This window comes from Apus apus, chromosome 6, assembly GCF_020740795.1.
Source record: "Apus apus isolate bApuApu2 chromosome 6, bApuApu2.pri.cur, whole genome shotgun sequence".
Classification (NCBI taxonomy): Eukaryota; Metazoa; Chordata; class Aves; order Apodiformes; family Apodidae; genus Apus; species Apus apus.
In genome coordinates, this window is record NC_067287.1 from 27495677 (window position 1) to 27508967 (window position 13291).

General features: G+C 45.6%; 1 protein-coding gene across 2 annotated transcripts in view; it reads left to right on the forward strand.

Moving 5' to 3' along the window:
• The first annotated feature begins 1157 nt into the window (after nucleotides 1-1157).
• CCNYL1 (cyclin Y like 1) overlaps nucleotides 1158-13291 on the forward strand; it is a 35695-nt gene continuing 23561 nt past the window's right edge. Inside the window, exon 1 of one of the 2 annotated variants that reach the window (XM_051623366.1) lies at nucleotides 1158-1653. In XM_051623366.1, coding sequence (XP_051479326.1) covers nucleotides 1422-1653 — 232 coding nt within the window. In that variant the 5' untranslated portion in view covers nucleotides 1158-1421. The remainder of the gene's footprint in view (nucleotides 1654-13291) is intronic. The other variant, XM_051623365.1, reaches the window with a different exon arrangement.

Here is a 13291-nt window from a genome sequence, read left to right on the forward strand (position 1 = left end):
AGAAGTCCCTGGGAATGGCAGCAGCCACGTGTAGTGTTTCCTCCCAGGCGGCACGGAGGTAACATGCAGAACAGCAAATTGTGACCTGTTACTGAGCAGCAGGAGCCTGCGTTGCTCGAGCTCAGCTACAGGAGGGACTTCACTGTCACAGACACGGCCACAGAGCCCCCAGGCCAGGCAGGCACCCAGCAGTGCCAGCTGCTTGCTTAGCACACAGGGACAGGTGGGCAAAACTCCTCCCACTCAACCCAGAAGACTTAAAAACCTTTAATAATGGGGACAAGAGATGTTGAGACTTGCAAACAACCTTTCAAACTTACAAGGGCAGCGGTGAGGCTGCCTGCAGACCCCCCCCAGCCTCTGGACTGCTCTGGACTACCCTGGGGGAGCACACAGCACAGCAGGATGTGATTAGTGTTATTAATAGAGCCATAGGACGGTTTGGGTTGGAAGGGACCTTTAAAATCATCCAGTTACAACCCCCCTGCGTGGGCAGGGACACCTCCTACTAGACCAGGCTGCTCCGAGCCCCATCCAACCCGGCCTTGTACACTTCCAGGTGTTCTCCCTGGAAGCTTTGCCCCCAGCTTTCCTGTAGCCCCTTCAGGCCCTGGGAGGCCGCTACGAGGTCTCCCCGCAGCCTCCGCTCCCGCAGGCGGCCCAGCCGCGACTCTCCCGGCCTGTCTCTGCGGCTCCAGCCCTGGGGTCGCCTTGGTGTCCCCTAGGGACTCGCTCCACGCTTTCCTCAGTGTTGCTTATTGATGCAGTCACACAGGGATGCGTTATTTTCAAGCTACATTTCTGCTCGTTGTCGCTTCACTATCACTAAACCCCGATCCCCGGCCGGGCAGCGCGAGCCACGCGCCGGGGGGCGTGACCGAGGGCGTGGCCTCGGGCAGGGGGCGTGGCCTCGGGCAGGGGCGTGGCCTCGGGCCGCGGCCGGCGCTGCGTGTGCGCGTGGGGCAGGAAGGGGGCGGGCCAGGAAGGGCGCGGCGCCGGCCACGTGATCATCCGCACGCCCATTGGCGGAGCGGCGTCACGCGGCGCGGCGGCGGCAAGCGATTGGCTGAGAGCGAGGCGGGACCGGCCTCCCCCCCCCCGCCCTCGTGCCCCCCCCCCCCCCCCCCCCCCCGCGCCGGGGCAAGGTGGCCGCTCGCGCCAGGTCCGTTGGTCGCCGCGCGCAGCAGGCGGCGGGGCGGGCGGGGGCCGCGCCTGGGCCTGGCCTGGCCGGGGCGGAGGCGGCGCCGGTGATGCGGCCCTGAGGGGCGGTGATGCGGCCCTGAGGGGGCCCCGCCCCCGGCCCCTCCCTCCCTCCCGCCCGCCCTCCGCCCGGCGCCTCGGCTCCCCCTCCGCCCCCTCCCCCGCCCCAGCCCGAGCCGGGAGCCGCGCAGCCGGGGCCCGGCGGGGGAGCTCCGAGCTCCATGGGCAACACCGTCACCTGCTGCGTATCCCCGGACGCCAGCCCCAAGCTCAGCCGGGCCCGCGGCGGCGGGGCAGCGCCGGGGCCCGACCGCTGGGCGGACGCGTACCAGGCGGCGGCGGCGGGCGGCGGCGGCGGCGGCTCGGGATCGGCGGAGGCCGAGTCGGGGGACTCGGATCCCGGCGGCGGCGGCCCCCACCTTCAGCACATCAGCGATCGGGAGTTCCCGGATGGTGAGCGGCGGGGGGCGAGCGGCGGGGCCGGGCGGGCGGCGGGGGGCTCCGGGCACCACATCCCCGCCTCGCTGGCGGCTGCCCCCGTGGTCGCCCCGCCTTGCCGCGGGTGGGTGCCCAGGGGACCGGCAGCCCGAGGCGCGGCTCTTCCCCGCCCGCGGCGCGCCCCTTTGTCCCGGCGGCGGGGAGAGCGGGCGGCCCGGCCAGCCCCGAGGGGCGGGGGGGCCGGCCTGGAGCCGACCGGCTTCGCGCCGCGCCCAAGCAAAGTTCTCCGCGGCTGCCGCGGCTCTGACAACGCCGGCGTTCCTGCAGGCTCCCCGCCTTGGTGCCGCCGGGCCGGGAGCGGCCGCGGGCCCGGGACCGCTTCCCCAGGTCCCAGCCGCGGGGTCCTGCTCTGCCCGGGCAGGGTGCCCTGGCTGCCCCGCTGGCCGCTCCCGGCCCTGCAGAAGGGGCCTCGGGGAACCCGGGGTAACCGTGTCAGAACGCCAGTGTTCCCGTTGGAGCTGGAAGTCTGGCTGTTTGTTCCTCCTTCGCTGTGGAGCCGCAGTCGTAATGTTCAGGCAGTTCGCAAAAGCTGCTGCATTTCCAGCCTCTCTGTTGAGAAGAGGGAAGGAAGAGGGTGTGTGTGGGGTGTAGGGGGATTAAGAATTGCAAAGATTGTGAGCATATGACATCATTGTGGCTGGACCCGTGTAATTTATAATCTCGCTGTGCAGGATGCTTGGTTATAGCTGTGGACTCATTCCACCGAGGTTCTTTCTTTCTTGTGTAGCGCTCAGCGTTGCTAATTTACTTTCCTTGAGCTAATAGGAAAGTCGGTGTTTGCTGTAAAGATCCCTTCCAGTTATACCTGGAGCACTGGTGTCACGCAGACGTGCTCTGCAATGCATCTTCTTTCCAGACATGCCTAGGAAGAGCTTGCCCGTTTGTGCTGCAGGGAGTTACCGAGACAACGTGTAACAGGTTCGGGTGCTCCTGTCTATGTGCCCACGTGATGCCGTAAGCACACAGCCTAGTGTAGTAGCTTATGATAGTCAAAACTTAGGTCAATTAACAAGTGTCTTGCTGTTCCTTTTCGTAATTATGACTACACCTCTGATACGCATTCGGTTGAAAAAATATAGCCTGTCGGACGTCTTTAATGTGCAGTGTGTACAGTAACAGTTATCACTGGCCCTACATGCTTGTCTTGAACTTAACTAAAATATGTTAGTTATCAGAGAGAAACTGGCTGCAGAAGAGTGTGAGGAAATGGAATTACTAAACTTGCATGGTTCTACAGGTCACCATGTGATGCAGCTGTTGGACAAGATGGAGCAGTCAGCCTCTTGGATCTCCTTTGAGACAGTTGTGCAGTACAGCAGTAGGAGAAATTATAGCTGCAATATAGGCAAAATCAAACTTTACTTATACATACAATATATGGCAGAAATCTCCCATTATTTCTTAGGGAGGAGGAGCCAAACTCTCCAAAGGTTATAATAAGCCAAGCACAAATGCCTAAGCTAAATAAATGTGCTCAGGAGTAAGGGTTGTTTGACTCTGTAGTACGTGGTCATGTCAGCAGTGCTATGTAACTAGGCTTATTTGTGAATTTATCTGGATGTCAGAACTGGCCTTGAAGTAGGGAAGTATTTAATTTTTTAATTAGCAGACATGAATAAATGTGTATAGTCCAAGAATAAGATAGCTGCTATCACAAATTTTACTTTTGTGGCTATGAAAACTTTAGTCTTGAGACAGGAGGTAATCCTAAGATTAGAACTGCATAAGTAGTCTATGTTTTAGATAATTTTAAAGATAACTTTTACATTGGTATGTGGTCCGCTATTGCGTGGCCTCAGAAGTAGCCCTACAAATGATAGATGCTATTTGACTGCAGTTTTCTGATTGATGTAACTGGCTAGGCCTTCAGAAAGTACCAAAGTTTGATATCTATGAAAATGCACTTTTGGATGGTCAGTATTAGAAGTGAAATTTCATGTGGCCGTTTTTGAATGTTACAAAGCTCCATCTGGGTAGGATTGAAGTGGTAAGTTCAAAATGTAAGGCATTATTTGTGAAGTTTGAAATCAAGTGTTACAAAACAGGTTATACTGAAATTTTAAGTGATACTGCTATCTGTTTAATTTATGACCTTCTATGAAAATAATAAACCTGTAAACGCAGCACTTGCATATACCAGATAGCTGTGCTTATCCCTCTTAACTCCAGGATATAAAAGCTGTCAGCATACCCAAACCATGCAAGCAGCCTACGTGTTTCTGTGCTGTTGACTACTACAGAGCATTAGTTTGCTGCTCCAGTGGCAAGTAGTCCAGCAGTTTCATTTGAGAGATAAGGATTACTTTGGTAATTTCTTAATGTCTATTATCATAGCTTAGCTAAGACTCCAGTTTTGTCAGTAACTGGCGGCTGGGAACCTAGCGACTGGCCTTTTCTTAAATGCTTTGATGGCGGAAAAGAGAGAAAGCTGCAGGGGGAAAAAGTCAAGATCATCTTGGCTATTTTTGTTCCATGTTGCTCAGTACTAGTTTCTAAGAACACAGCTAGCATCAGAAAGCTGGTGACCAAATGTAATGGAGATACTTCATTCTTTAAGTAATTTGTTATTCTTAAGTCTGTTTTAATACTTTGGCACTTGTGTTGCTAAAATTGAATGTTTTGTATTGGGAATGCTGAAGTTGCCACAGAGCTTTGAACTGTTTGGTTTTGATTTGTCTTGCTTTTTCATAGCAAGCAGAATGTGGTTCTCATAGGTCTATGCTCTTAAATGAGGATTGTACTGTGGCTTCTCCAGCATGCTACTTAACAGGCACTGCTTTCCAGTCAGCACTGCTTAGATTGTCTATATCAGGTCAGAATTAAACACGAAAAATTCTTACTTTCTTAAAATGGAGAGGTTATGAAGTGGTATTTATGTAAGACAAAAAAGGAGTGGTAAGTGGGCTGGAGGTAAAACTTGCTGTGAAACTGAAAGTGTAATGTTCCAACAAAAGTTAATTCAAATGGAAAGGGACTGTCAGATACACTGCTAAGAGAGAATTTAAAGAGTGACTTTGTATTTTATAGTTCTCAAGATCCTAGGCTATAACCTCTTCAGTGCATACTTTTTCAGACTGAGAAATAAATTGTCATTTGTGGTTTGATATGCTCAGCCAAGTTGTATTAAGTAAATGGAAATAAAGATAACTTTGTAAATGGTAGTTTATTCCAAATAGGTTCATGCCTACTGTCAATGTTAAATATCAAAAGCTAAAATAAACTTGAAGCTGCTAGGTGAGCATTCAGCAGACCACTAAGTGTTCCTTCTTTCCGCATTCAAGTTAACAATCTGAAGCAGTTTGAATTGAGCAAAAAGGCTTTCCTCTAGTTTTAGAAATGGCAGCTCTTTGATCTTAATGTGCCATCTGGGCTGTGCTGATTGCTGCTTTTTTGGGGTGGGTTTTTTTGTTTGTTTGTATTTTGGGTTTTCCCTCCCCCGAGAATGTCTGCTAATCTTTGGGCTTTTTTCCTGTGATTTTTTGTTTGTTTGTTTGTTTTGCTATTTGGAGGAGAACTTATGGCTGACACTTGCCAAATCCGTATGTTAAAACACAGATCTAATTTTCCATAAATTCTTTTGATAAAACCAGAACAAGATCTTTCTTGGCAGACTTTTCTCACTTGTGGTTGCAAACATTATCTCTCTCCACCACTGCTGTGTACTGAGTTCAGCAGTTCTGAGCAGAGGTTTGCCTGATTCACATGAGCCAAGGGGAGGATTGTTGACCTATTGAACTTGTGGGACAAAATGACCTGGTACCTTCACCTGGAGAACGGGGGGATGGGCACCTGGTGAAGAATGACAAGAAAGACAATCGGGGATGAGAGGGAACAGCAAATGGGTTAAGGAGAGATGCTGAGTGGGATGAGATCAGCGCATAGAGGTTTGATGGGAAAACAAATGGAAGGGGACTTGGAAAGGGGGGAGTTAATGGAGAATGAAGTCAGTGAGATTTACCTGAATGTGCTCAGACAGACTGGTGCCTACAATAACTCATCAAGCACCTGTGAGCCTACTTCTTTTCATCAGCCCCCTGGCTCTCAGGAGGCTGTGCCATGCTGAAAGGGGCAAGATTCAAGTTGCCTGCATGCTGCAGTTATTGAGCAGTGTTGAAGATGAACAGATACGGGAATATATTGATTACTTGATTGATTGATTTCACCAACAGCTTGTCTATAAGCTTCCTTGCAGAAGGTCTAAATACTGTTCATTTGTGCCTCTCTTACATAACGTCGGCTTACTTCAAGCATGTGGGTGGAGAGTTTTTTTCCTGTTTGTTAAAAATACTGGTGACATGTTAGTAAGTTAAATAAAAAAAGATTAACATTTTGATGCAAGGAGGTCAGCTTTTTAATGCAGCAGTCTTCAACACAGGAAAAGGCTTAACCATCTTGTGTTGTTTTTTGCACCTCTATTTGAAGATAGAAGCTGCATAAGCTGACATATAATTTGTCTAGTTAGACAAATAAGAAATTGAGTGTGAAAACCAAATGATGTTCTGGTCCTTGTTCTGGTGTTCCCTCTCCTTTTTTCCTTGTATTCACAGAGTTTATTTTTCACCTAACGTAAGCCCACTTTTCTTTCTCCAAAACTCTTAATATCTCTTTCCTATAATTGACTAGGAATTAATTACAAAGGTATTTGTAGCAATTACAAAGGTATTTGTAGCAGTTACAAATAGTGTGTGATCTTTATGAAAGAATTGACACTTTACAATCCTGAAACACTTTCTGTATCATTGGCTTAAGATGCCTAATGTCACAGCCTTTATGAAATTAACTGTGAAGTACCTGTAGTGGAAGTTACTGAATCTCTGAGTCAATCAGAAACAATTATGAAACTGATCTACAAATTTGGGAATTGGAAATAATAGCTGTAGTATAATATCTGTATTTCTATTCTTATGCTTGGGTACTACTGACGGCTAAGGAATCCTCCATCCTTTTCTCTCTTTACTAAATCTTAGAGACTTCTTCGGTGATCAAGTTTGTGTCAACCTTAGCTTTTTAAGAATAGTTGATTTGGAACATAGGTATATGTAGTTCATATGGAGGGAAACAGACTGGTTTGGTGTTTCTCAAGGCTTCCGGTATAACACTATTGTAACAGAGAGGTTTTAAAAAAATGGGCAGTATTGAAAGGAAATTGTCAAGCATTGGAAAAAGCTGCCAGGGGAAGTGGTGGAGTCACTATCCCTGGAAGTATTTAAAAGATGTGTAGATGTGGTGCTTAGGCACATGGTTTAGTGGGACTTCGCAGTGTTAGGTTAACAGCTGGACTCAGTGATCTTAAAGGTCTTTTCCAAACTAAATGATTCTGTGATTTTATTTTACTAAATATGTGGCTAACCTGAGGATTTTGATGAAACTTGGGGAATTAAGGAAATGGAATTAATCGTCACTTTTTTCTTTTTTTTAAAAAAAAAAACACACAATGGTTTCCAAGTAACTTATCTCTAGGATCCTTTCCTCTTCTGGCTTTCTTTAGGAAGCTTGCTTTTTTCCCCTCCTATCAGGCTAGGTGAAGACCAACAGAAGTTTTTTGGCTAGAAGTATGTGTTCTCTCAAATGCAATCAGTGGGGTGAGGTCATACTGAAAAGCTGACTGACAGGGGAATGAACTCTTGTGTGAGCAAACAAAACACAAAAACCTACTCCTCCCAATTTTGCATTACACATTCAATTAAGGTTTCTAACAGTGTTTCTTCCACGTACAGGAAGAAGGACAAAGCTACTGTGGGAGACAGGAAGAAAATGCTACCAAGTATTAAAAGCCTAGACCTTGGCTCCGTATATCCTAGCCAACAAACTAATCTTGAGATTTTAATTTTTTTATTTTTTTTTTACTTACTGCCGCTAGAGTTTGAATTTGCACTTTTATTTCACTCACTAGAAATTACAGTTTTCAGAAGAAAGCCCTGAATGTTTCCACTTGAAGGGACAAACAAAAGTTTGCAACTGGCTTAAAAACCTTGGCGTAATTTATTTAAATGTGTAGCAAAGCCAGATGGATGCAACTTAAGATCATACTTGCAGGTGATGCAAATATCAGGGTTACCTCAATAGCTTACAAAAAAATCCCACTGTCAACCAGGTAGCATTGTTTGATGATCTGCATGTTTATAGCACAGCTTTGCTTCTGTTTGGAGTTCTGAAAGGGTCTTGAGTCATTGTAATATTCAAACCTAGTTGTTTTTTCCAGTGTGAAAAGTAGCACTGGCTTGTCATCAAACATGTCAGTCAGACTCGGATAATAAACTGTTGAATGCCAGTTTCTCTTGAAGACATAAAAAAAGGTTTTCTGTAAAACTGTTTAGCATGTTTTGTTATGCAGATAGTTCTTTTATAGAACAAGCTGCAGGTAAGCTGAGAATCCACAAAGCCACTCTAAGGGTATGTTTGAGCTTGTACCTAAAATGGTACAAAGCTTGATAAAGTTGTTAACTTTCATTGAAGTTTGTCAGTCCATCAGGTGGCATATGACACCTAGCATGCAGTATGTTACATCTTATTTAGGTTACCTGCAGGCACTAGGTAAGACTGGAATTTCTGGTACTCACCTGTTTTTCTTCCTAAGCCATGTTTTGTGAGAAGAGGCCCCTCAGAGAGCTGGGACTCTTTAGCCTGGAGAAGGCTGAGGAGACTTTATTAATGTCTATAAATATACGAAGGGTGAGAGTAAGGAGGATGGAGTCAGGCTCTTTTCAGTAGTGCCCAGCAGCAGGACAAGGGGCAATGGGCATAAACTGGAACACAGGAAGTTCCAGATGGAACAGGCTGCCCGGGGGTGTTGTGGAGTCTCCTCAAGACCTGCCTGGCTGCAGTCGTTGTGATGTGCTCTAGGCAATCCTGCTTTAGCAGGGGGTTCGACTAGGTGATCTCTAGAGGTCCTTTCCAGCTCTGATGGTTCTGTGAACAGTGGTTATGGGAAAGCCTTCCTTACGCTTGCAGCTATCGGCATGGATTTAGGCTGGTTGGTCTTTTATGTGTGCAGTTAGAAATTTTTATTTGGCTTATCAATTAATAAGTTACAGGAGTTCTGCTTTAGATTCTCATAGTAGCAAATTGTGTTACATGTGAATGTCTATGTGGGGAATAAAGTGGACAGCATGGAACCAATTTTTCTTGTCTTTTTAAATTATCCTATGTTAGATACAGTAAAGAAATATTCATCTAATAAAATGTTAGTTACTTTTAAGATCTAGCTTGTGAACTGCTGTTTTCACTCTAGTTCCAGCAGAAAGTTCTAGGGATATCTAGTTTTCCTCCCTTCTAACTGGTTGTGCCTTTGCTGTGGAATTTAGGGCACTCCTGACATCCTGCTGTTCTGCTTTACTGAAATGTGTAGAAGTGATTGTAACCCATCAGGAAACACAGGGGAGCCTACTCGACTGAGTTCCATCAAGGCTAGATATTGTGTCCAGTGAAGCACATGTCTGAAGTAGTGTTTCCCCAACAGGGAGAACTGAGTGCAACAGGATCATATTGGGATTTGCTGTGGAGGCCAACAATAGTGGTGTGGATCCTCCTGCAGTTTAGGAAATGCAAGAGCGTTAATACCATGTTGATATTTTTAAACTACAGAAGTGAATAGATAACTTCAACCCTGGCTAGCCCACAGTAGTTAGCAGATGATCTATACTTAAGCTTTCTAATTTATTCTGGTTTTAGTAGCAAATTTTGAATGCTGACTGTCCGTTTCTTGTTGAACCCACTCCACCGGGAGTGTGGTGTAAAAGAGCAAATAATTAACTCTTAAGTAAGAGAGCTTGTTGTATATTGGATCAATTTTTAGAGCCTTCTAAAATGTTACAGTGCACTTAGATACGTTCTGGATATTGGTAATGATACTGCTGTTCTCATAGTAGTGCCATAAGAAGTGACTGACAGATTTTAAATAGCTGTACAACATCCTTCTGTGCGTATTTTATGAAGTAGTGATTTTTAGGAATAATAACTTAATAATGGGGATGGCCAAATACTGCACAGGTTGCCCAGAGAGGTTGTGGACTCACTGTGCAGATACTGAAAACTTGACTGACATAGTCCTGGACAGACTGCTCTAGCTGACCCTGGTTGAGAAGGGGCTTGGACTTAGGTGATCTTAAGAGGTTCCTTCCAACTTCAATGAGTCTTTCTGTGAACCAAAACCAACTGTGTGGGTTGTTTTTAGTTGTTTTCCTTTTTAAATAAAGTGCTGATTTCCTCTGGGCAGTTAGGAGTGTTTTTAAGGGACCTGTGCATATGCGAGTGTTGGTTAAGATTGTTTTCACCAAGATCCTCTCTCAAAACAGAGTTTCTTTCTGAGAACCAGTTGTGTTTAAAAAGCACTTTGTTATGCAGTGGGTCCAGGCTTTTCTGTATTAAAATTTGCTTGTATTAGTTGTGAAAACAGAGCAAGTTTTGTATCTTTTGAATCAATCCTGTTAATAGGAGATGTATTCCCTTGAAGATCATAGAATCATTTAGGTTGGAAGGGACCTTAAAGATCATCAAGTTCCAACCCCCCTGCCATGAGCAGGGAACCCTACCACTAGATCAGGTTGCACAAAACCTCATCCAACTTGGCCTTAAAAACCTCCAGGGATGGGGCATCATCACTCTCCCTGGGCAACCCATTCCAGTTCCTCACCACCCTTAGAGTGAAGAATTTCTTCCTAATATCTAACCTAAATCTCCCCTCTTTCAGTTTAAAATTATTACCCCTTGTCCTATCACTATCTTCTCTGATGAGAAGCCCCTCCCCAGCTTTCCTGTAGCCCCTTTCAAGTACTGTAAGGAGCTATAAGGTCTCCCCAGAGCCTTCTCTTCTCTAGGCTGAACAGCCCCGACTCTTTCAGCCTGTCTTCACAGCAGAAGTGCTCCAGGCCTTTGATCATCTTGGTGGCCCTTCTCTGGACCCTCTCCAACAGGTCCGTATCTTTCTTGTGCTGAGGCCCCCAGAGCTGTTGACATTATTCCAGGTGGGGTCTCACCAGAGTAGAGTAGAGGGGCAGAATCACTTCCCGGGCCCTGCTGGCCACACTTCTCTTGATGCAGCCCAGGACACAATTGGCTCTCTGGGCTCCAGCGCACACTGGCGGCTCTTGTCCAGCTTCTCATCAACTACCATCCCCCAAGTCCTTCTCCTCAGCACTGCTCTCCAGCCATTCTTCCCGCAGCCTGGATTTGTGCATGGGGTTGTGCTGACCCAGATGCAGTACCCTGCACTTGGCCTTGTTGAACTTCGTGAGGTTGGCACTGTCCCACCTCTCCAGCCTGTCAAGGTCCAAAGATGAATAATCAGGAGATCAGAGTGCTTTGATTCTGTCGAAATCTGGCGAAGGAGCCACCCATGGAGCATTTAAAGGACAGACTAACCTGTATATGAAGACACAACAGTTGAAGGCAAATGGAAAACAACCAGTGTGCTGGGTGCTGTGGTGCATTTGGCTCTGCTAATAAGGAGTAAACAAAGCAGGCTGAATTTACAAATCAGAATTGCAGTTCTTAGGAAAGTTTTTGGGATTAGAAATAGAGTAATGTAATTTAAAGGACAAATCATTTTATAAGATATTGTTAGGAATAACAGACTTTCTGAAATGTATTGGCAAAATTGTTAGTCTAATTTGTTTTAATTTTTAAATCTGAATTGGGAGTGTTAATTAATCTTTTATACTGTAAGGTAATGAAATATAAGGGAAGCTCAGACATTAATCAAAGCTAGTAAGCCACTGAGCAAGGGAAGAAACTCGGTTACAGCAAAGGGATAACTTTATGATGTAATGCTTTAAATATGTGCTATATCAAAATGTGACTGCTGTCTAATAAAGCAGAGGATAGGGATAAAACTGTTAAAGGAAATGTAATATTTTATTATTCTAAGGTAGTGAAATCAAGGACTGCTACTTTGTAACAGTGACATCTTTGTCAGCTTTATTAATGAGATAATACATGTAGCATGATGTAGTGTGTAAAATGTGTTCTTAACAGTTAGAAGTCACCCGTGGAGGTGTGTAAAATGGTAGATAAGTGGCTCGCTTATAAATTCCTAAAACCCACACACATTCTTATATGGTGTAGATGAGTAGAAGCAGAGTCTTTGTGCAGATCTTATGTTGAGGAAAGGACATAAGATCTTGAGCTAGGATCAGAGATTTGCTTCTAAAAGTAATACGAGCTGCCCTGTGGGGGACTGTGTGCTCTTACCAGCGCATGGAGCACACAGCAGCAGTGGAGGTAGCTGAGATTGTCTGAAGGGCAAGCAAGCTACAACGGAGCCTTTCAGATGAGACTGGTGAGAGAGGGAAGCAAGTTCAGGCTTTTCTCTGCTCCAGTTGAAGACGGTGTTGATCTCGCAAACTTGGTAGTACCACATTTATTCAGAGGGCACAGAGAGATGCAAATAAATAAGAAGGAGGGCTATTTTTTATGTGCAGTTCTCAGAGAGACATGGAGGGCTGTTGTAGCATGGCAGTGTTACTGTGCTGCTCCCACACACTTAATTTCTGGTGAGACTCCTTGCTTCTCACCTCTTTTTCACTGAGTGTGAGGGTCTGATATAAAATGTGCTTTGACATCTATTGAGTTGGCAGCTTCTAAACGAAAAATGTTTCAGTGTTGTTTTCTTGCTTTTTTTTATCATTGTGCTGCTCCTTTCATTTCACTCATTCCTTTTTTTGCATGTTTTTATTCCCCTTATTTCTACTTATCCTGTGGCATATCATGATGCTGTCTTTTTCTCTCAACTCTCTGTGAAGCTTGAGCTTTCTATTTTACATCTTTCTAATAGCTCCTAATCAAGACTTACCCTTATTTTCAGGGTTAGGTATTTTGGTTACTCAGAAGTGCTACCAGGGTGAAGTATTAGGAGTTACCCTTGATTGGGAGTCAAAACTGTTTGTGGACAGATTGATCTCTTCCTCTGGCTTTCCTTTTGCTGTGTTTCCTGTTATATTTTGCCTCTTCTCACATCTTTATCTGCCTCTTGCCTTATGCTTCCTTCATCATCCTTTTTGGTATTTCATGAACAACACTGGCAGTTTAGCAAGAACAAATCACATGACTAATTTTTCCATTGCTTGCACAGAAAGGAGAGTTAAAATTATCTGGCTACTTAGAAGGGGAAAGCTACAGGGAAGCAGTCTACTACATGCATCTTTCTTTGCAGTCTCTACCAAGACAAAACAGAAGTACTGTTGCTCGTAATGCCACAGTATCCTGACATACCAAGTCTAGTTGCAGTTGCTCACTTCTTGTGGGGTTTTATACCAGGACTCTGTGTTCCTCCCCACTCTTCTTTGCTGCATTCCCCTAAACGTCACACAAGTCTTGTACAGTCCTACATACTCTTCCCAGCCATTCCGTAGTGAGTCCTGTACTCCTGTAGGCTTTAGTTTCTCTCAGTGGAAAGGTGATCTGGCCACTCTTTACCCTCACTGGAGTTTTCAAGACTGGACTGGATAAAGCCCTGAGCAGCCTGGTTCTGCCTTGCAGCTGATCCTATTTTCAGTAACAGGCTGAATTCCAAAGGTCCTTTCTAACATGACTTACCCAATTATTCTAAAAATTGTTGTCAAGCTGTAAATAAATACATTCTGAGTTGTTTACGCTG